This window comes from Pan paniscus, chromosome 13 (assembly GCF_029289425.2).
Source record: "Pan paniscus chromosome 13, NHGRI_mPanPan1-v2.0_pri, whole genome shotgun sequence".
Classification (NCBI taxonomy): domain Eukaryota; kingdom Metazoa; phylum Chordata; class Mammalia; order Primates; family Hominidae; genus Pan; species Pan paniscus.
Window position 1 is genome coordinate 140,887,492 of NC_073262.2, and position 22,840 is coordinate 140,910,331.

General features: G+C 51.7%; 1 protein-coding gene across 3 annotated transcripts in view; it reads right to left on the bottom strand.

Moving 5' to 3' along the window:
- The window catches only part of PER2 (period circadian regulator 2), a 44,584-nt gene that overhangs the window by 10,606 nt on the left and 11,138 nt on the right, over nt 1-22,840 (bottom strand). For all 3 annotated transcript variants that reach the window (XM_055109269.2, XM_034955486.3, XM_003813090.5), the window contains exons 3-18: nt 22,282-22,344; nt 21,080-21,234; nt 18,404-18,525; nt 16,646-16,847; nt 14,194-14,245; nt 13,309-13,451; nt 10,776-10,854; nt 8,225-8,331; nt 7,464-7,617; nt 7,002-7,110; nt 6,102-6,227; nt 5,242-5,326; nt 3,771-3,918; nt 3,550-3,674; nt 2,196-2,360; nt 932-1,186 (exon numbers count right to left, since the gene is read on the bottom strand). In XM_055109269.2, the coding sequence (XP_054965244.1) occupies nt 932-1,186; nt 2,196-2,360; nt 3,550-3,674; nt 3,771-3,918; nt 5,242-5,326; nt 6,102-6,227; nt 7,002-7,110; nt 7,464-7,617; nt 8,225-8,331; nt 10,776-10,854; nt 13,309-13,451; nt 14,194-14,245; nt 16,646-16,847; nt 18,404-18,525; nt 21,080-21,234; nt 22,282-22,344 (2,090 nt within the window). The remainder of the gene's footprint in view (nt 1-931; nt 1,187-2,195; nt 2,361-3,549; nt 3,675-3,770; nt 3,919-5,241; nt 5,327-6,101; nt 6,228-7,001; nt 7,111-7,463; nt 7,618-8,224; nt 8,332-10,775; nt 10,855-13,308; nt 13,452-14,193; nt 14,246-16,645; nt 16,848-18,403; nt 18,526-21,079; nt 21,235-22,281; nt 22,345-22,840) is intronic.

Here is a 22,840-nt window from a genome sequence, read left to right on the forward strand (position 1 = left end):
GTGGGTCTGCTCATGGCCATGGAGTACACCTTTTTCTAATTTCTACAGAGGTTCTCTACGGGCTGGCAGTAACTCCTGAATCTGGGGAAGAAGGAGAGAAAGCAAAGAGTGGAGAAGACATAATCCTCAAGGAAGCTGTGGGCTTAACTTCTTACACATTTCCCGTGGTGCGTCTGCCCAGAGACCCGGGGGAGCTGGGTCCTTGTGGTGAGTGGCTTCCTGGGCTCACTGGCTCTGATCCCTGTGCCAGTGTCCCAGGGGGGAGGGAAGAGGCAGCATCTCTAACAAGTGTCTGGGGGTATGGGAAGGAACTGGGGGATCAGGAGCCAGACTTCTGGGCCAGGAAAGGGGTGAAGAAGCTCATCTATTTTACTTCATCCCTTGACCTTCAACCCCCCAAGTGGCACCTGGCCTACAGAGCAGCTTCCCACACCATGACCATGGACTCTGCCTGACTTTGGAGTCCAAAGCCCAGCCCTGAGGCTGGCCCAGTCAGGAGGGTGCATCTCCTGGGGAGAAGGACACCAGAAATGGTACATCCCTCCTTCCTCATGTGCCCAGCACTACATGCCCACTATCTTGAGGTCGAATTCGCTGATTCTCTGGAGGTCCCGTCCAGGTGGGGCCCCTGCCCACATGGTTACTCAGGCAAGAAATGTGGACATGGCAGCACTGCCCTGCCATGGTTCTTCCCTCCTCGGGCACTAGCCTGGGACTATTCCCCAGGGAATGCAAGCTGACATCCCGAGAGCACTCCCCCAGTGGGAAGTTCTACAGAAACAGATGGCGTTGCCAGGGAAGTTCCAACAGCTGTCTTATATGTTAATGCTTCTGAAACTGGACACATTTCACATTTTGAAACCAGCACTGGACTCAGTACCAACAGGAATAAAGTTTTTTAAAACGCACTTTTAATTCGGGTATCACTTACCTCGTTCACTTGGCTGCCCCTTGGATCTTTCTTGCAAGTAGTAATGGCAGTGGGACTGGAAAATGCTGAGTTTTCTTATTTCTTTGAACTTCTGCAGGAAGCTCTGCTCCTCCTTCTGTGTGTGTGCAGCGAGTACCTCCTTGGTGAGGCCCAGCTTCTTGAAGGGCTCCTTCTCTTGGCTGAGACCACAGGCCAGGGCAGGGCCCGCCAGGCAGTCCAGGGATTCTGGCCCACTCGCAGCATCTTCCACCATCTCTGTAACACAAGAACCCAGGGCTCTGGTCCACACGTGCCCTGTTTATTATTTTAAGGCCACACTATATTCACGAACAAGACAAATCATTCACGTATAAAGTAATTTCATGATGTCTGTGGCATGAGGATGAGACTCACAGTGTTTTCATTTAGCTTTCTGGGAAAGTTCATGGCAAAAGGCAAGAAGCAGAACAGGACAGCCCTGACAGCCAGGTGCTCAGGAACCTGGGGCTGAACAAACGGAAATGTGGGGAACCTTGGGCTTCAGCTCTGCTGCTGAAGATATCCCTGGGCTGTCCTTAGCTTTCAGAACACCAGAAACTTGGATCAACGTGCTGAGTCTTTCCGGGTTTGGGACCAGGCATGGTGATAGATGGGACCCTATGGGCCCATGGGGCAGACAGGACAAGGGACAGGCAGGGCCACTGATCATCCTGAAAGGGAGGGCTTGGGGACTGGATCTTGGACATACACTTTTTCCTTATCATTTCCCTCTTCTTAGTAAAGAACAAATTCAGGATTCATTTTAATCATAATATTCTAAAGAATAAGAACACTCAGCCACCAATGCGCTCGTTGTAAATCTGTTTACCACCTGTACTGGCTCCTGTCCACAAACAGGGAGGGCTAACGGTCGCACCTTCTGCTGGGCAGAGGAAAGAACCCCAGGCCCGCCCAGGGAAGAGGGAGGTGGGGCCTCGCTCCCAGTGCTCTCCGCACCAATTAAAGGGGTAAGATCTTGCACCACAATCAACCCTCCTGCGTTGATGCCAGAACAGACAACTGCCACTGGAGGGCACCACAGGGCAGCAGGGACCTGGACAGGTTGCTGCCTGGGCCCTGGCTGGCCGCACTCCACCCTGCATTTTACGTAACTGGATTTCCTGAAACGCCCCCTATCGGGCTATGGTGGAGTTCTTCTGCACTTAGAAAAATTTAAGATGGCAAACTTCTTGTTTTCATGGTTAAAAATCAAACTGCTCTCTGATCCAAGAGCCCATGGTCATACCTAACTCCGGCTGCGGCTTCTTGTCTCCCACATGGACGATGGTGCTGCTGTAGCTGCACTGGCTGGTGAGCGACGCCACACTCTCTGCCTTGCCCGGCAGTGCCAGCGAGGTCAGGTGCGTGCCTACTCCCGTGCGGCTGTTCACCCTGGAGGGCGGCTCTGCCTCTTCATGAGAGGAAGGGGGAACAAACATTAGCGTGTCATTACAATGCACTGTGCAGATGAGAAACCGACACCCAAGTGCCCATACAGCTTCCACACCAGGGTGCACACAACCCATCCCATCCCATCCCACAGATGCTCTGGCCCAGGCATGGGGTGATTTGTCCCCAATGTTTATTCATAGGAGAATAGTGGAAAAGAGAAAGTTCTGAAATGGGAGCAGTTACACACTTAAATCCTGAGGCCTCTGCAGGGAGGCGCAGCAGCTTGGCAGCTGCAGGGCACGCTTGGTGAGGGGCTCTTGCCTGCAGCCAGGCAGCCCTTCTGCAGGCCTGTGGGGAGGGGCTTTCCGACAGTCAGGAGCCAACCATAACCCGGGATACCCTGTTTCTTTCTTTTTTCTTTTTTGAGATGGAGTCTCGCTCTGTCACCCAGGCTGGAGTGCAGTGATGCAATCTTGGCTCACTGCAACCTCCGCCTGCCAGGTTCAAGCGATTCTCCTGACTCAGCCTCCCAAGTAGCTGGGATTACAGGCATGCACCATGATGCCTGGCTAATTTTTGTATTTTTAGTAGAAATGGGGTTTCACCATGTTGGCCAGGCTGGTCTCAAACTCCTGACCTCAAGTGATCCACCCACCTCGGCCTCCCAAAGTGCTGGGATTACAGGCGTGAGCCACCGCGCCCAGCTGAGGTACCATTTCTAATCCTGGTGGTGAACATCAGCAACACTGACAGCGTTGTGTTAAGCAGCCTGGGATTTAATGTGATTTATGGGGCATGTTAACATTCAGGCCAAGGGCCCCTCTGAGACACACTGGAAAGAGGGCCTGCCCTAGACTGACAACTTGAGACCAGTGTGGCTGCATGAGGGGGTCAGCAGACGGCCCCTCAGTGTGGCCGCATGAAGGGGACCAGGAGATGTCCCTGCAGTGTGGCTGCATGAGGGGGGTCAGGGGACGGCCCCAGGCCTCCAGTAGCCCCACTGCGTTCCTGTTCTCAAAGCCAAGGCTCTGACAGAACCATCTTTGCCTCTAGTTCCTAAGAAGGGTGCTGACTTTTGAACTACTTTCATCATTTGAAAAACAGCCTACACCCTTACACTGTGTCCACAGAAGCCATGGGGACGTCTGACTCTACTCCAGAGGATTTACATTATTTCACATGTACATGGCTCTACACAGATTAGATACCTCCAGCGTGTGGCCCTGGGCTGACTGTGGCCTTCCGCTTATCACTGGACCTTAGCGCTGGGACGTTTGCTGGGAACTCGCATTTCCTCTTCAGGGTGGCAGCCTCATTGCAGCTCTCCAAGTACCTGTGTGAAAGGCATGAACCCCTGGTGAGGCCACACAACCTGAGAGGAGGGAAGGTGTGTGAGATGGTGGAGACTCGGCTGGAAATGCCGGCATACCTGATGACGCTGTCCAAGCAGCTGATCTGCTGGTAGGAGCAGGTGGGCTGGTTCTTGCAGGCCAACTCCTCGGGGAAGCTGACCCCCAGGCTGTCCTTTTCCATGGCAGGGACAGCTTTCTTCTCAGCTGGGGGATTAGTTTGCATTTCTGAAGGAATGGCAAAATTGTTCTTTCATTCATTTTTCTCCCAAAGAAAATGCTGTGTATTTAGAAAGCATTTTCGTTCCACCTGAAGACAGGGCTGGGGACTCAGAATCTGCTTCATGAGTATGGAAGCCTGGGGACAGCCTGGCATCTGGCAGCCCTGTGGGCACGAGCACCACAGTGCCGTCCACAGAGAGACTTGGCGGGGAGCTGCTGCCCAGCCTGGTGTCTGCTTCTCTCTGGGGTCTAGGCTGTCCCCAGGGGTCAGGGACTCAGCAGTGGGAGACAGCAGTTCTCATTTGAACTCTTAAACTTTCAGGGCCAATGAGAGCCCACGTACTTTATGCTCCTCCTGGGCCAGGCCAGTGTCTTCAAGGTGATCCCTGCTAGTAACAATTATGATGGCAACTGCCTGCTCACTGTGCTGCAGATTCGACTCTTGCCCCAACGACATTCATCACATGCCTGTCCCCTAGGGACCCTCAAGCAAAGAGCTGTGTCCAGCTCATTAGTGTGTCCCCAACACCCAGCACAGAGTCCAGCAGGCAGCATGTCCACCAACACATCCCCAAGGCCAAAAGTCCTAGCGGTGTCTGGCCAGAGTGTTCCCCACAGGAGGCTTCGGCCTGAGCACAGAGAATGAGCAAGGGCCCACCAGGGGGAGGGGACTGGGATGCATGCATGTGTGCACACGTGTCTGTGTGCATGCTGTGTGAGAAATACATGCGGGACAGAGGAGCAGCATGAATCTGAACCCGCGCATGACACTGTGAAGCTGCCTGGGAAGTGTGGCGCTGTGGTAGGAAAGGGCTGCTGCAGTGGGGGTGGGTCGGCAGCCCCTGGGTGGTACTCCCACTTCAGACAGGTTTGGTTTGAGTGTATGTGGATGCTGGGCAAACCGTTGGCAGTTGTGTGTGTGTGTGAGTGAAGGGTTTGCAAGTGTAAACCCACAGCCATACAGCTACTCTGTACAGCAAGAACAAGCGGCCCAGGCCGTGGCTCCCAGGCACACCCTGCTGGCAGGCCAGGGTGCAGGAAGGCACACTGGTCACAGCTCCCCAGGCCTGCACACCTAGCCACACCCCGCCAGGCCTGCAGGGCATCAGGTGCCCAGTGTGGACATCAGTGCCTGCACTGGCTGAGTGCAGGACTGGGCTGCTCTCGCCTCTTGGAAGCTGCAGACTGTGCTGAACGCAGAAGGGGGTGTGACACGGCTACAAGGTAGACTCCCTGCCAGCCAGAGTCAGCATTTAACCCAGGTTCCCTCTTCTCATGTGGCCATACTCTAGTTTCAGTAAGGAAATGCTGAATTTTTTTTTTTTTTACCTGCAACGGATTTTTTCTTTTGTTCTCCAGATTCATGAGAATAATGACTTCTATTTTTGGTCTTGTTACCATTTTTACAAATTTCCTTGAAGAAAAACAAAATGAACACGTTATTCATTCTAGGAGACCTCCTTCAGTCTGTCTGGCAAAGTGAGAACAGAGGATGGCTGAAATAATTTCAGCAACACAGAAGGAAACTGTGAATGAGAAATCTGACAGGTGTAGAGCTAGATAAAACCTATTTGATGATCCTAAAGAATAAAAAATAAAGCAAAACGGCACATTACATTTTTTTTTTTTTTTTTTTTAGACAGAGTCTTGCTCTGTCACCCAGGCTGGAGTGCAGTGGCGCAATCTTGTCTCTCCGCAACCTCTGCCTCCCGGGTTCAAGCCATTCTCCTGCCTCAGCCTCCCGAGTAGCTGGGATTACAGGGGTGCGCCACCATGCAAGGCAATTTTTGTATTTTTAGTAGAGACGGGGTTTCACCACCTTGCCCAGGCTGTTCTTGAACTCCTGACCTTAGGTGATCCGCCTGCCTCGGCCTTCCAAAGTGCTGGGATTACAGGCGTGAATCACCGCACCCAGCCCACATTTTCTTCTTTCTATCTTAGTTAAATCTTCACTTTTGCTTGTTTTGTCTGTTTTAAATAATTTTCAACCAACACTTAGCTATGGTTTCTAGCTCTTTCAACTCTTAAGAGATTAAAAAGTCCCAAGTGGACAAAGTTTAGAAAGGAAGCAGCAACAGCTGCGATCATGAAGCCCCTCCTAACTGCCAAAGGTTGTCTTGAGTGTGCTTTTTAACTCTGGAGGGACATCCACAAACTCATTTTCTCAGGGAGAATGGAAGGAGACGTACGGCTCTCCTCCGGCGTGAGTCGTCATGGCCGTTGCTGTCGCTGGAGGAGGTCTGGCTCATAAGGTGCTCGTGGGACCCGTTGCTGCCCAGACTCCCGTAGCCGCTGGAGCCGCTGTGGGGGACGGGCTGGGGAGACAGCAGACAGCGCTACAGACACAGCCAGGGCTGCTGAGCTACGCATGTGGCCCCCTGCCAACACACCCTGTTTCACAGAGAGGATGGTGACCCGCCTAAGGCTACATGGCAGAGACCAGGGGAGCTGAGGTTTGAACCCCAGGGTCAGCTCCAGAGGTAGACTCCTGGCCTCCAGCCGCGGTGCCCCGACCCAGACATGCAGTCACCAAGGAGACGGCACCAAAGGAATGTGTCCAACCCGCTCATCAACGCATGGCTGCAGCCAGCCACGCCTCTGTGGACGGGTTTAAAACAAACAAGATGCGATGACAGCTTCACTCCACAGTCTCCGGGAACTGACAGGCAGGCGCCTACTCAGGTGTGGGGTTGACTGCAGTGGGCCTGATTTTTTTAGGGACCTTGAGTACAATGTCCCTCCCCTAAGTCCCACTGCTCTGGATTAGAATGAGCCCCCGCACCACTGAGAGGTCACTCTGGAACTATGCAGCCTGTGTCAGAGCACGGGGTCTGCACACGTCCTTCAGCTACTCACTCAGGGCTGCAGTTCAGACAAGGTCGAATGCAAGGCTGGAGAGAGCCAAGGGTACTATGGACTGTCTCGGACTAGCACAGTCTATGCCCAAACTGTCCCCTGGGGGATGTTCAGAGAATGACAGATGAAGCTGTCTGAGTGGGTGTGCCAGGACCAGGGTTCGGAGCCTATGTCCTCTGCAGGGGGCTCTCAGGCTGCTACCTGGGAGGAGGGCATGTAGGCACCACACCCACCTGCAGCAGGAGCCGGTGGATCTGCTCTGTGAGCTCCTGAATGCTGGGGTGCAGGGCCTTCTCCTCTGTGCAGGGGTGGGCTGCAAACACGTCCTCATTCAAAGGGCCCCTGCGTGGTTTTAATTCATCTTGTTAGATGGGGCCCCACAGGAGGACCTCTCTGGCGTGACTGTATAGCCACTACATGCTGCCTGCCTGGGTGGGCCCTCTGCCTCTCCCCTGCAGCCCCCCAGGCTGCTGCCTGTCCACTCCCTACTCTGCTTGAATGAGGTCCCTCCCACTTGGGGGCAGAGGACAGGTCACCCCTGCCTACCAGTCTGGGGCTCCAGATTGGTGGCAGGAGGCAAGGTTTCGGTCTTGGCCTCTCAGCCCCTCCCTATGCCATCTGTTGCTGGGAGGTGAGGACAGCCCAAGACCCCCGCCCAAGACCCCTGAGCCACCTCGGGCCCTTGGAACACTCACACCCTGACTTTGTGCCTCCCAATGATGAAGGAGATTTTCCTGCTCCATGGGTTGATGAAGCTGGACCAGCTGGTGTCCAGCGTGATGTACTCTCCGTTCCGGGCGCGAAACCGAATGGGAGAATAGTCGAAAGGCTGCCCGCCTGACTGGAGGACTAGGAGAGCAAAAGCCAGCATTCAGGGGAAAAGGGGAGCAAACAGGATTTATAGTAGAAAGAGACAAGTCAAGATTCACTCAGGCCCGGGATCATTTGCAAACTGTAGGGGTATGAACACTACTTCAAAGCCACTGCTTTCAACCTCCCGTTTTTGCTGTAGATTACCAGGAGGCTGTTTCCAGCAGGAGCTGTTTCATCCCATGTTTCACCTCTGCTAGTGTCACTTGCATCTATGAGGGCTGGGCTTGGTGAGGACATGCACTGCGCACTCCCCTGGCCTGGTGAGAACCTTCCTAGCCACAGATGAACTGGTCTCCCCTCCTCCCATGCGCCACTGAAGCCAACAGTAAACATGAGATGCTACGGACTCAGGCCACGGACTGAGAAACAACTGGCCACAAAGGAACTCACATGAGTTTACCCCTCTCTCTCAACTCCACTGGGCACTGCAGTGCCAGGAGGGAGGCGGCGAGGCGGGCGTCTACCACCTGCTTGTCCTTAGCTGATCTGACCTGTCAGAGCTAGACTGGTCCCAAGCAGCAGCCCCAAGGACACACGAACTTCCGCCAAACACTTCAGGATGTACCATGAAAAGGGGGCCTACTCTTTTTGTGGATGGCCAGCATCAAGGGCCTGTCACTAGGGTGGAGCTGCACGAGCACTGGGGTTTCAATCAGGTCCTGAGGTAGGTAGCCCAGGAGAGGGACCGCCCTGGAAGGCAAGCAGACACACGCTAGGATTGGCATCCAAACAGCGGAGGAGATTGTCACTAAGAACCATCTTATTCCCTGGAAAGAGAAGATACACTCCAAACCCCACCCCTCCCCCACCCCCGGAGATCAAAAGTTGGACTAACAGAACCAGCTAGACTTTTAATCAATAGCAAACGAAGGTTCACTGTCCAGGACGCTGAAGGAGGCTCCCTGTGCTGGGGCCTGAGTGCTTCAGCTCTGCGTTTCACCTCCCGAGAGATAAGTCATGATCATGCTTTTGTTTTCTTCCTTCCAGCATCTTTTTCTTTTTCAGTGTCATTCATTAGTTTGGCCACATGTGACCTGGCATGGATTTTTGCTTAACAAGTTTTGCCTGGGCCTCGGAAAACCCTTTGTATGTGCTTCTTTTCCAGCCTGGTCTCGTGTGACTTTGGCCTCAACATCCAGTTGGTTTACTGTGGCTTCTTTGGAGTCTCGGTGGCTGGCTGGGCCTCTGCCCTTTGCGCTCATGCCTCCTCCCGGAGCTGTGGCTTTGCTCCATTGCAGGACGGAGCTGAACTTCAGCAGCACCTTCTGCTTCTGTTTGTGTCCAGCGCCCTCTGCCGGCTCCACCGACCATTTCTTCTCCCGATCTGCCTCTTAACACTTGTTGCATCCAAACCAATGTTTCCTCAAACTCTGCTGCCTGTGTAGAAGGATTTTCCCTGTGAATCTTTAGACCATGGTGCAGAACTTTCTCAAGGGCCTGGCGTTATTCTTTGATTTCCTCCTTCTTGTCTGAGGCTCTCTCTTCAGGCCTCATGTTTTCCTTTGGACAGGATATACAGAATGTTGCTGGCATCCGTCCCATCAAGGCCTTGCTGAAGGAGGAAGAAGAGGAAGGAAGAGGAGAGGAGTGGGGGAACAGGAAGGAAAAAGAGGGGGAGGAGGAAGAGGAGGGAGCAGAAAGGGGGTGGAGGGTGAAAAGAAGGAGGGGAGGAGGAGGGGGAGCCCTGGCTGGCCTTGGGCTTTGTGAGCCAGGCCACACATAAGGCTTCATCAAGGAGAGCTTGGCCCATCATGCCAGGTGAACCTGTCTGCCAACCTCCCTGCACAGGGCTGAGCTGGACACCAAGTTGGCATGGGAGTGGGTTAGAGACAGTTCTCAGATCTCTGAAGGAAGAAAAGTCTTCCGAGGCTGCTTTACATATACGGCCCCAGGCCCTGCCCTCCAAGATCCTGGTTCCACAGGGCAGGGTGGTGTCCAGAAGCCTGCATCTGCAAACTGGCTCTGCCCCAGGCAGCCCCACGGACACACCTGAGCCACCTGGAGCTGGAAGTGACAGATCCCTTTTTACCCATAGAGCCTCCCCAGGAAGCTGTGTGGCCCTGACTCCAAGGATGGGGGCCTGTGTCCCTGGGCCAAGAGTAGAGGAGGGAGAGGTCTTGATCCTCCAGCTTCTAGGTGACCTGGTTCATTTTAGGAACCCAGCACACTGGCGCTTCTTGGTCCACTTCCTGTGGTATCTTCTGAGGTCACTTTTCGGTGACTACTGCCAGTGGCCCACACATTTTTTTTCTTTCTTATTTTTTTGAGACAGGGTCTTTTGCTGTGACCTAGGCTGGAGTGCAGTGGTGCAATCATAGCTCACCGTAGCCTTGAACTCCTAGGCTCAGTGATCCCCCTGCCTCAGCCTCTGAGTAGCTGGGACCACAGGTGCACAACACCACACCCAGCTAATTTTTATTTTATTTTGCAGAGACAGGGTCTTGCTACGTTTTGAACTCCTGGTTTCAAACAGGCTGGTTTCGGACTCCTGGCCTCAAGTGATGCTCCTATCTCAGCTTCTCAGAGGGCTAGGATTATAAGTGTGAGCCACTGCACCTAGCCGGCCCAAGTGTTTTTGGAGTCTTCATGCATTTGTGGAGGAGCTGGGAGAAGATGCATGGTGGGGGCAGAAGCCACTCAGAACATGGGTGCTCCCAAATCTCACTGGGACTGTTCGCACCTGCTACAGCACCCTGAGGGGGAGACCCAGAGAGAGGGACCCAAGTGGGGCTCTAAGGCATGGAGAAAATCCTGTCCCCTGGAGAAGCCTCTAGCACACAGGCTGGAAGATAGACTTCTGCTGGGATCCAGCCAACGGCATCTCCGGCTTCCACCCTGACACTGGTCCCAGGCAACAGCGCCTCTGTCTGGACCATTACCTACTCCGAATGGGTTTATATGGGAGAATTAAGACAGGCTCAATTAGATCAACAGCTCTCCAGAAAGCCTCAATTACACCATGTGCATATCTTAGGAAGTTTTCAATGTAATTCCATAATTATTTCATTGCCTGTATATAATTATATGTTTTTGTCCATTATCATGTAATTATAAAACCAAGATGCAGTCTTGGCTTTGGCGAAATAGCTTTTATATCAAAAACATGAAAAAGGGGGTGGGTCAAGACCACGTACCTTTCATCCACATCCTGGAACAAACAATTTGGTGTATGGGTGGTTGTAAAAATTCTCTTTTCAGGAGGAATTCTAGGGGCTGAAAGAATAGAATATTGCACACATTTGTGATCCTAAGAAATGCATATTTAATGTTATATTAAAACTACCAGAAAACACCCTGTAGATTCAGAGTAATGAGCAGCTAAAGAAAAAAATTAAAACATGGACTCTGAACAACAGAGACTGCCACACTGAGAACCTTACGCTGGTTGTGGGATCGTTGGCCAGCCTTCTTAGCTTCTTTGCATGCTAGTTTTAGTCTAGTAAATCGAAACTGCCGTGTTAACAAAACCACACGGACCACGTAAAGACTACTCTTAGCAAAATAAAGCTGGAAGGCCATCTTTAAGATTTTTTTTTTTTTTTTTTGAGACGGAGTCTTGCTTCGTTGCCCAGGCTGCAGTGCAGTGGCACGATCTCGGCTCATTGCAACCTCCGCATCCCAGGTTCAAGCGATTCTCCTGCTTCAGCCTCTCCAGTAGTTGGGACTACAGGCACGTGCCACCACGCCCAGCTAATTTTTTGTATTTTTAGTTGAGGTGGGGTTTCACCGTGTTAGCCAGGATGGTCTCGATCTCCTGACCTCGTGATCCGCCCACCTTGGCCACCCAAAGTGCTGGGATTACAGGCATGAGCCACTGCGCCCGGCCCCATCTTTATGTTTAAGATGAAACTACAGTGATCTGACACATTATTTTTAGGAAAATGAGTTACATACTTGGATTCAAATTTCTTTTTTTTTTTTAATGAGACAGGGTCTCACTATGTTGCCCAGGATGGTCTCAAATGCCCAGGCTCAAGAGATCCTCCTACCTCAGCCTCTCGAAGTGCCAGACCACAGGCATGAGCCACTGCACCTAGTCTGGATTCAGATTTCTTAGCAAATGTCACTATACTGGAGAACTTCACAGTTTAGAAACTAGACAAAGGTGGACAAACCTGATAGAGTAATTTGCATAAAGTGAGTCATATGTCCAAAATTTTCCTCAATTCATGGACAAAACATTCAAAATTCCAACATTTTGATTCTTGAAGGAGACTGGTAATTTGGGGGAATAACTTGTTGAACTCTAAGTACCCTCTCTAAACCTTACTATTTGGAAAAGAACATTCTGTAATACACGCAGGAACACAACAAACATTGTAGAGAAAGTCACATACTTAAAATATTTCTATCACTTTTAAGAGGCTGTCATTTGGCCGGGCACGGTGGCTCACGCCTGTAATCCCAGCACTTTGGGAGGCTGAGACAGGTGGATTGTCTGAGCTCAGGAGTTCGAGACCAGCCTGGGCAACACAGTGAAACCCCGTCTCTACTAAAATACAAAAAAAAAGAAAAAAATTAGTTGGGTGTGGCAGCAACCACCTGTAGACCCAGGTACTTGGGAGGCTGAGGCAGGAGAATTGTAGAATCCAGGAGGCGGAGGTTGCAGTGAGCCAAGATAGCACCACTGCACTCCAGCCTGGGCAAAAGAGCAAGACTCCATCTCTTAAAAAAAAAAAAAAAGCTGTCATTCACCACAGAGAAGGTGGTGAACACAGCACAGCAGACTCAGCTGGCTTCCCCGGGTTCAGCAGTTGCAGAATGCACCTGCCTTCAGAGAATCTGGAGATCATGTGACTCGCTCAGCAGCCATGGTGAGCACCTACAGTTCCTGGCCAGGGATTTCGGCCAATACAAGGACCAAGGTGCCACAAAGCAGGCTCTTAAGAGGGACCACAGGAAGGACCCATCAAGGTGGCACAATGCCTTGTAACCTCTGAGCTTCAAGAGAAGAGCCCAGATATTATTTTGGGGGTGGGGTAGCCAGAAGAGCTAATGGACCAAGAGGGTCAAGGTGAGGTGAGCTGGATTCTGTGAGTGAGGTGGCAGCAGGAGCAGAGACTGTGGTCCAGAATGCTGGGCATACAGAGGCACAACAAGCCTTGTATGGAGGCTGACTCACCTGGAGAGTCATGTCAGTGCATGTCTGTCTGGGAGGAAGGGAAATTCCAGGAAAAGTTAGGATGGGCCAAGGTGGGGAGGGAGGGATGCCCAGCACTTCATTTCTTGGGGACTGAGGAACTGTTTGGGGTTCTGGAGCAGGCAGCGACATCAGTGCCCTTCACAGGGGCCCATGAGGCTGAGGCATGGGGCAGGGGATGAGGATGGAAAGGATGTGGGGCCCCAGACTTGTCAGGGCTGTTCCCACTTTGTGGACAAAAGGCAGAGCAGCCAGGGAAAGGGGAGAAGGGGTCACAGCACTGGTGTGGACAGGGGTGAGAGATGCTGGCACCCAGATGCCGTGATCTGCCATGGGCAGGGCCGGATGACAAGCAGGGTGTGCTGAGTCTCCAGAAAGATGGAGACCCTGCCCAAGGTGAGGTGGAGAGGCCAAGGCTGGGGAACTGAAGCTGGGAGTCCACTGTACAGATGTTATGTGTGAACCACAGGAGTAACTGAGGGGGAGTCAGAGACAACATCTGCCCTCGCCCTGGGCTTGGCTGTTACCTTCATAACCAGAGTGCACTCTCTCTGCCAGCAGAAGGCAGCAAAGCTGACTCTCAGCACCTTGTTGGTCCCGCACCTTGACCAGGTAGGGCGTCATGCGGAAGGGGTGGTAGCGGATTTCATTCTCGTGGCTTTTCCCGACACTGTGGAGAAGAGCCACGCTCAAAGTTGGGAACTGCAACACAGGAACAGTCCCCTGTTCTGTTCCCTCCTCACCTGGGCCCCATGCCATGCTGCAGGTGATGTGTACCTCTGCTCTGCCTGAGGAGCTGGGCCTGCCCCCTGCCCTCTTCGGTCCCTCCCTCAGTCCCATCATACTGAAGGGCAAATCAGAGTTAACACCCCCACCAGTGGGGCAGCCTGGAGCAGCCTGCACTCTGGGTTGGTAAAGCAGACAGAAAAGGGGTGCTGCTCCCACCAGGGGTCCTCGGCCCTGACTCCTGAGGGTGCCAGGGTCTGGCTCGGGGTCACTCCTGACAGTGCAGCTGGATGCTCAATCAGTCACCCTGGTTTGGACCAAGACCCTTGTCGGGAAAGCTACGGGTCTCTCCCCAGAAAAACGCACAGACAACCAAAAGACACAGTGCTTTCGGAAACTCTGTCGACCCTGGGGTACAGGCCTTTGCAAGAGACAGAGAGAAAGTGCAGGGTCCCCTGGCTACCATTTTCCATGAGGGGCAGGTTAAATCACTCCACTGCTGGCCGCATTCTTAGCGACCTGTACACATTTAAAATGTAACTGACTGTGTTTTCTGGTAGACTTCAGAAACAGGCGTGCTGAGTCCCTGCGGGCAGGGCTCACGCCCCCCAGCCTCAAGCGGAGCAGTGCTGGGGTGAAATGTTTATACGGTTTTCTAATTTAAGAAAACTGGGAACCAGGCTTACCTGACACGGCAAAAGAAAGATTTCTCCTCCATGCATTCTTGAGTAAAAGAATCTAAAAGAGAGAGCCCAAAGTCATTCATCCAAATCAACAACTAAATACAGTGTTCCTCATTTCTCACAAACAAAAGAGGAGCAGCAGAATCAAGCAAGATTCAAGGTGAAAACTGAAAATTTATGGAAGCACAAAGTAAATCCTTGATGTGAGAAACCTTCTATTACATTTTTGACTAAAATTACATACACTTCATGAGTGTGGTGCATTACAAATTATGCAGCGCTAAAATTTTAGCACCAGGAGGCTTACATTTTCAAAACGGCACATGATGCTGCTGCAAACACACCAATTAATTAACCACTGAGCACGCTCATGGTGCACTGCTGCAAACACACCAATTAATTAACCACTGAGCACGCTCACGGTGCACTGCTGCAAACACACCAACTAACCTGCAACTGAACACACTCACGGTGCACTGCTGCAAACACACGAACTAACCTGCAACTGAACACACGGTGCACTGCTGCAAACACACCAACTAACCTGCAACTGAGCACACTCACGGTGCACTGCTGCAAACACACCAACTAACCTGCAACTGAGCACACTCACGGTGCACTGCTGCAAACACACCAACTAACCGACAACTGAGCACACTCACGGTGCACTGCTGCAAACACACCAACTAACCTATAACTGAGCACACTCATGGTGCACTGCTGCAAACACACCAACTAACCTACAACTGAGCACACTCACGGTGCACTGCTGCAAACACACCAACTAACCTGCAACTGAGCACACTCACGGTGCACTGCTGCAAACACACCAACTAACCTGCAACTGAGCACACTCATGGTGCACTGCTGCAAACACACCAACTAACCGACAACTGAGCACACTCACGGATGTCCAGAACATTGACAAAGAAAGCTGTGGAGGCCACAGCAGCTACATCTTGGAAGCTAAGCCTCCATGCTGATTTTTGATTAACCCCACTTCTGGGAAGGCCTCGGAGATTTCATCTACCTACTGTCCCTGAGTAAGAGCAGGTACTTAAGGTAAATCCTGCCCTCAGGGCAAATTCCTACTGGTTCCCTCTGAAGCCGGTGTGCCAGTCCCACAGAAGCCCTGGGTCTGGGGGAATGGCAAGACTGGGATCCAGTCTTGTCTCATCGCCACCCACAACATGCACGGCCTCTGTTCTTAAGTCCCTGTTAAATATTTCTTTCTAGGAAACCGAATTTGTCAGCCTCTTTCTTTGGCCTCTCAGCTGCCTCAGACTTTGGGGTAGGTGTGCAGAGGCCTGGCCACAGTGAAACAGAAGCCCCAAACATTTCATGCTACATATTTTTGGGATAGTCAGTTCTAACAGAAACAACTTGGCATTCAAGGCTTACATCGGTATTTTGGTAAAATAGTAACTTCCTTTAAAATGTGAAATGTCTAGTGAAAATATGAAATCAATTGGGCAACCTCATCAGAAATGAAGGAAGAGGTGTTTCCCTAATAGTTGAAAGGGATTTAAAAAACAGAAATCTCTGCTTTCGTGGGAATCTAAACCAAAAAAAAAAAAAAAATCTTAGATCTAGGTCTTTCATACATTTCATCTACTCAAAAGAAATTAGGAAAGTAGAAGCAATGACTAGTTAAGGAAAATGATATAAAATCAGCAGCTTGGAAAGGCCCCTGAGACTTCACCTGGTCCTTGACTTAGCTGGGCAGGGAGGAGAGCTGGGGCACAGGAGGCCCTGAGGAGAGTGGGGGTCAGAGGCACCAGCAGAGGCCCAGAGGCAGGCACACCCCCAGCTGGCTCCAGGGACTAGACCAGACCCAGCTGGGAGGGCCTGGCTCGGGAGCGGAGCCTGGAAATGAGGCAGGGTAGACAGTGGCTACAGGGGCAGGCCCGGCAGCCAAGAAGGCTGCCATCCACAGTGCAGCACACTTGGCCTGCAGTGCCTCGGGGGCCAGCGGCATCTGCCCAGGGATCTCACAGTCTGTATACCCAAAGCCAGCCCTGGTCAAGGCAAAGAACCCTCAGGAAGTCACTCTGGGATATGACCCACTCACTGGTTGCAGCTGCTAAGGTGGCAGGGGGACGCCTGTGTGCAGGGAGCAGGGTGCCTTGCTCATGCTCCCCACTGCCCCCACGACCCGGCCTCCCACGACTGCAATCACAGCAAGATTCCAGCTTTTCCAAACAACTTCATTTCTAAAATGCCTAACGGTTTTCTCTCTCTGAAATGTATGGAAAGACTATTTTTTTCTCTAAATTTATTCTGAAGGGACGAACAACTGCTTATCCTTTACCTTTGCCAGAGCAGGCAGCTGGCGGCCCCCACAGGTGGGCTCTGAAAGGTGAGGCAGGGCGCCTGCACCACATCTGGGTTGGGCCCAGCTCCTGGCCCCTTTCCCGACCCCAGAGAGAACAAGGCACTACCTCGATAACCTCACCTGCTCCACTGCACATGCTCCACAAGGGAAGTTTGTACGGGGAGGTGAAACTGTGGAACACGCCCACATCGTGAGGCGCCAGGAACTCCACAAACTTGGCATCGCTGAAGGCATCTCTTTTACAGTGAAATATGGATGCAACCTGGTCAGAGATGTACAGGATCTTCCCAGACACCAGGGACACGGCCACCGCAAACATATCCTGAAAAGGAAGAGTAGGGCTCTGATGACAAGGTCAGATGGGGTCGGACGCCACATCCGACTCAGGCAGGCAGGCTGGAGGGAGCCGCCCACCAGGAGCGTCGGAGGTGGGGGGCTCTCTGACCCCCTTGCCTAGCCCTCACCAAAAAATCCTATCTTGCCTGTTGACAGAGCAGGAGCATCGCCATCTTGGACAAGCCCCTCATTCTAAAGTTCATCTTAATAAAAAACAGCCTACATCCAAAGGGCATCAGCCTAATGGCTAAGGTCAACATGACCATAAACCACAAATAACATCTCCAACCAGAAACATTCCAAACTCCTCCCCGACCAGAGACATACTAGCCCCGAGATGACCCCAATCCGGGCCGGAAAGATGCCTGCCCCAAGATAACCTCCCCTCCTCCCAGAGAGATTCCAGCCCCGCCATAAACTTCTCCACATGCAGAAACATTCCAAGCTTGTGATAAGCCCCCTCACCCTAAAACCAACATATACTCCCAGTCTGTAAGAGAAAGCGCTCCTGACCAAAATTGGCCAGGAGTACCTCTCAGGTTTTAACTAAAGAAAACCTGTCTTTGACTGCCAAGCTGCGTTTCATGTTTCTTTCCTCTTTAACTCTTACACCTGTTACAGATACTGGGAGGTCCAGCATGATATTATTTGAAACAACACATCAGGGTTCTATGGCTGGAAGAAACCCCAGCTGTCTCCACCCCCTGGGAGGCGCCACTCACCCCGCTGTCTTGGACATGGCACCTGGTGTCCAGGCTGGGTGACTGGGAGGTGGGGGACCCTCTGCTCACTTGGCCTGCCCTAACAACCTCCACCAGCCTTGCTGTCTCCCAGGGTTCTAGGGGCTTCCTGGGGAGGAGAGGCCTCTGGTTGGGCCCCTCCAGCCCACCATGGGCGCTCTACCTGCTGGCTGGCCCTCTGGGCTCAGGGTTGGGGGCTGCCTGGGGGTTACGCTGGAGGAAGAAGATGGGAAGGATTAGGGAGCCCTGTTATGAGGCCAGCTTCATGATGGTCCCAGCACATGTGGGATCCCCACTAGCCCTCACATCTGTTCTCACCGGCTGAGAACTCAGGGTGGTAGAGTAGGTGTGTGTGTATGTGGCCCATGTGCCCTCCAAGGGGCCCACCTTTGGGTGTGCTTAAAAATGCACGGGTTTTGGAGTCTCAAATCCCAGCTCCCCCTCATGACCGCAAAGCCCTGGACAAGTGAACTGACTGTCACCAAGTGTGTCTCCTCACCTCGAGGACATGAAAACCCAGAGCCCCCCAGTTCAGTCACATTGGGTTTGCCCTTGCACCCATGAGCTACAGGACCAAGTTGGCCAGGGACGAGGAAGACAGTCTCACAGAAGGCAGAAGTCCAGAACATGAATGCCACTTCCAGAATCACTGACTTCACATTCTTCCTTTTAAAGGTAGGAACTTATCTGCTGAAACCCCAAACACTCCTGCCTTACAGCCACCGGCCGCAGTGCTGAGCTAGCTCGCCTGCAGGAGGAACTCCTGCCATTTTAGAAAGAAACTTTGCGGAAAGAGGCTTACGGCATTCTTCACAATGTGCTCAGAGGTAACGCTCTCCATCTCCTCCACGGTGTAGGAGGGCACGTCTGCTCCACAGGGGTGACCCTCGCTGGACATCAGCAGCTGGTAATACTCTTCATTGGCTGCAGGAGAGACAGTGTTCACACTCAGTGGGCAGAACCCAGCGCTTGGCCGGAGACAGTCACTAGCTCTTACGAACTGAGGGCTCTACTTTTCTCAAATGAAAAGGTAGGATATAAATCTCGTCTTCCTGGGACACAGAACATACGGAAACGTGAAGGCAAAACAAACTCACAGACAGAAATCGGGATATTTTTCCCTGAAACATCAGAAGGCCTTTGATTATAAAATTTTTTAAAAGTGGCAACTACATTATTTAAGTTAATACGGTCGCAGAGTTCCAGCTGCCTCTCACGTTCTCCAGAAGGGGCTTTTTTTTTTTTTTGAGATGGAGTTTTGCTTTTGTTACCCAGGCTAGAGTGCAATGGCGCAATCTCGGCTCACTGCAACTTCCGCCTCCCAGGTTCAAGCAATTCTCTTGCCTCAGCCTTCCAAGTAGCTGGGATTACAGGAACCCGCCACCACACCCAGCTAATTATTCTTTTTTGTTTTGTTTAGAGATGGAGGCTTGCTCTGTCACCAGGCTGGAGTGCAGTGGCACAATCTCAGCTCACAGCAACCTCCACCTCCCAGGGGTTCAAGCAATTCTCCTGCCTCAGCCTTCCGAGTAGCTGGGACTACAGGCACGTGCCACCACGCCCAGCTAATTTTTGTATTTTTAGTAGAGATGGGGTTTCACCATGTTGGCCAGGATGGTCTCGATCTCTTGACCTCATGATCTGCCCGCCTCGGCCTCCCAAAGTGCTGGGATTACAGGCGTGAGCCACCGCGCCCGGCCCCTAGAAAGTCTTTAATCATGATGGTATATCCACTTTTCCACACAGGACCACATGGCAACCCCTGCACATCTGACTCCCTGGGTGATGCCATCAGACACCCCCATCCAGGCAGAATTGACTGCTTAAAAAAATAACAGGCACAAGAAACATTTGAAAGAAAGTTTTCAAAATAGAATCTGAAGAGGAGCGCCACTCCATCTGAGTTCCCACGTCATCCTGGGTGTATCCGGCAGGCTCTGGGGTGACAAGCCTGTCTCTGGGTGTCGGTGCTCATGGCCACAGCGGCCCTCACTCCAGGCGGGAGCAAAGGGGCCAGCTCGAGGCTGCCACTTGCCCTCAGGGCTCAACAGGCCCCGGACACATGAAACCTGGGGCTGCGTTACGAGTCTGACCCAGGATTCTGCCACGCGTGTGCTTCCTGCAATGTGGTGAGGAGACCTTTGGACCCACAGCTGGGTCTCATGTGCTTTCAGTTTTGCCACCTTCAGTAATTTCAGAAACAGGCACATTTCTGAGTATGCTCTGAAATCAAGATATAAACTGCTGGAAAGTGTGGAAAATGTCCATGTGGCAGAGCTTCTGAGCTCTGAAGTTACTGTAGAGGCCAACAGGGAAACACCTTAAATGGACATAATCACTTGAGAACGGAGCAGCCCAACTGATCAGAACGAACTTTCCCTTCCGGCTCCTCCTTCCGGAAAAGGGGGCCTCCACAGGCACGCAGGCCCAGAGCGGTGCCCTCCACGGTGGGGTGCTCATCCCAGGGGCACCGGATTTCCATGCGGTATCTTTAGACCTGACCAGCACCGACGAGTAGCCCAGGCACCTTGTTCTGTCTGTATCAACCCTCACAAAATGGACAGTCGGATTAGGGAGGAGCCTGCAGAGAAACTTAGAGGACACCCAAAGCCAACACCCAAAAATGCAAGAGTCCAAGCTAGCACATGGCAGAGCAACCCTTCCACACCTGGCTCAAGGGACCCCAGAGATGAGTGCTGATGACCTGCTCACTGCTGATGAAAAACTACCCAAACATTAAAAAATATGAAGACTGCTTCAAATACAAGTTTATACCCATGATTACTAGTGAAGAACTTTGCCCTAACTGTACGCTGTGCTTTGAAACGACTGATGATAGAATACAGCTACTGCTTCACCTTTAAGCCTTTCAGATTTTTCTATTTTTATGCATGTTTTTAATGTACAAGATCCACCAGCCCCTTAGTGCATGTGCACAACACATGAAAAGGCACAGCTCCACAGTCGGGAGGTGCTCACACACCAACTGGCAGGAGGTGTGAAGATGCTCTGCAGGGCACCTTCCTTTCCCACCCTGGCTGACACTGATGGTCTCTGCCTGCTCGTCACAACAGACCAACACAGCTAAGGAATTCTTCAAAGTTCTGGAGGTGGTAGTTTCCACTCTAAAGAAAAAAGGCCAGGCCAGGCACAGTGGCTCACACCTATAATCCCAGAACTTTGGGAGGCTGAAGTGGGAGGACTGCTTGGGTCCAGGAGTTCGAGACCAGCCTGGGCAACATAGTGAGACCCCATCTCTACAAAAAATACAAGAATTAGCTGGGCGTGGTGGTACACGTCTGTGGTCCCAGCTACTCAGGAGGCTGTGGCAGCGGAATCCCTTAAGCCCAGAAGTCAAGGCTGCAGTGAGCTGCGATGAGCCTCGAGTTTTAGAAAGTCAACACAATCCAAGCTATAATTTGGGGGGATTTAAAACATATTTCTATAGGTTTGGAGCAGATGTGCGAGGCAGACGTACCTTTCACCTGCTTCACGCTCCTGAGGGCGTACTTCAAGGTGGCCAGCGTACTGGCCTTGCCCTTGGCCTTCTTGTCTGCAGGGAGGTGGACCTTCAGCTCCTTTAGTGTTTTTATCAGTTCTTTGTGTGTGTCCACTTTCGAAGACTGGTCGCTACTGCAGGATTCAAGAAAGAGGCAGCCAAATGTTAGCTTCCTAGGTGTCCTTTCCTGAAGAAACGTGCCTCTTGTCCATTTTCTCAGCCTCGGCTCTAGAGATGTTTTGGTCTGGGTGGTCCTTTGTGGGGCTCTGTAGGACATTTAGCAGCATCCCTGGCCTCACCCACAATAGACCAGGAAGACCCTAGCCAAGTATGACAATCAGAGCTGTCAACAGACATTGCCAGATGTTTCTCGCTGGGAGACAAATTGTTCCTGGTCAAGAGTCACCGCTCTAACCCAGCTGAATGCTGGAGAAGTCCCTCCAACTGCGTTCTTTTCCCTCAAGGGTTAGAGCTAGGCTTTGCTCAGGAAAGGATACTGGTCGACCCACAGTCTGGTGCAGTGGACTGTGCACTAAGCTGTGCCCTTCTTCCCTGCCCCAGGTAAAGAAGGACTGAGTGATGGGATTACAGAGGACAGCAAAGTGACTTCCTGGGACATAAAAGTGAGCCATGAACACAGAGAAAAGGGGATTGTGGAAAAGGGTCTTCAAACATTAATTGAGGATACAGAGATGTTAGAGAGACAGGACAGCGGGGCACTGGCTGATGAAGATGGGCCTGTTTGGAACAGAGGGTGCAGAAGGAATGATGGAAATCAAGGTTTCTCAGGCAATGCAAAGTGCCCACATGCCCTGGACAAGGAATCGGGTTCTGCTCCCGAGGTGACATGAAAATTGACATAGGGTAAGTTTGTTACAAACACCTACGAAGGGTGAAGAATGTTCCAGATGAAAATGCCCAAGACTCAAGCAAAGTCGGCTTCGAGTAGAGCTGGGAGGAGCTACAGGTACTGGAGCGACATCCCGGGGGCTCTGGACAGTGAGGGGACACAGTCAGTGTCTGAAAGGCCAGAGTGAGGCTGGGTTCGTACCCACACAGCCACACAGATGGGTTTTAACACAGCTTAAAAAAAGCCACGTCACTCCCAGAAAACTAACCTCCAATAAGAAGTCTTTCAATTTCTCTAAAAACTCTATGTATGAAGTTCTAATTGGCCTTACCTGCAGCCGCTTGTAGATGGGTTGTGTTCAGATTTTGCCATCATCAGGCTAAAGGTGTCTGGACTATGAAAACAAAAAATAAAAGCAAAATTTAGACAATTGTATGCTCCAGACACATCTTCCCCTGCCATCCTACCAGTGATAACAGGCTAGATAATACCATGGTAAGATAATTTTTTAAAAATACAAGGTTAAGATAAAACTGGAATATAAAACCTTCAGACATCAGAAAAACTAAGTACCAGGACACAGAAACACATGATAACAGGAGCCAGTTCCTTTTCTATAAACTGCCCAGTGTTGTATAAGCAGCCGCTGGCTGGGTTACCCACCACTGCTACCTCCCAAGATCTCCTTACACTACCCAGTACCTGTCTGTTGGCAACTGGATCTGCGAACTCGACAGGGCCTCGTTATGAGGAAGGACAGACACTGGCACATTTTAGGCATTTTCAAAAATCTTGAAAAACTTGGTAATCATGATTTAAAGATTGCAAAAGCAATCAAATCACAGCAGAAATGAGCCACTGAGAAAACAACCTGCCCAGCCTCCATCTGG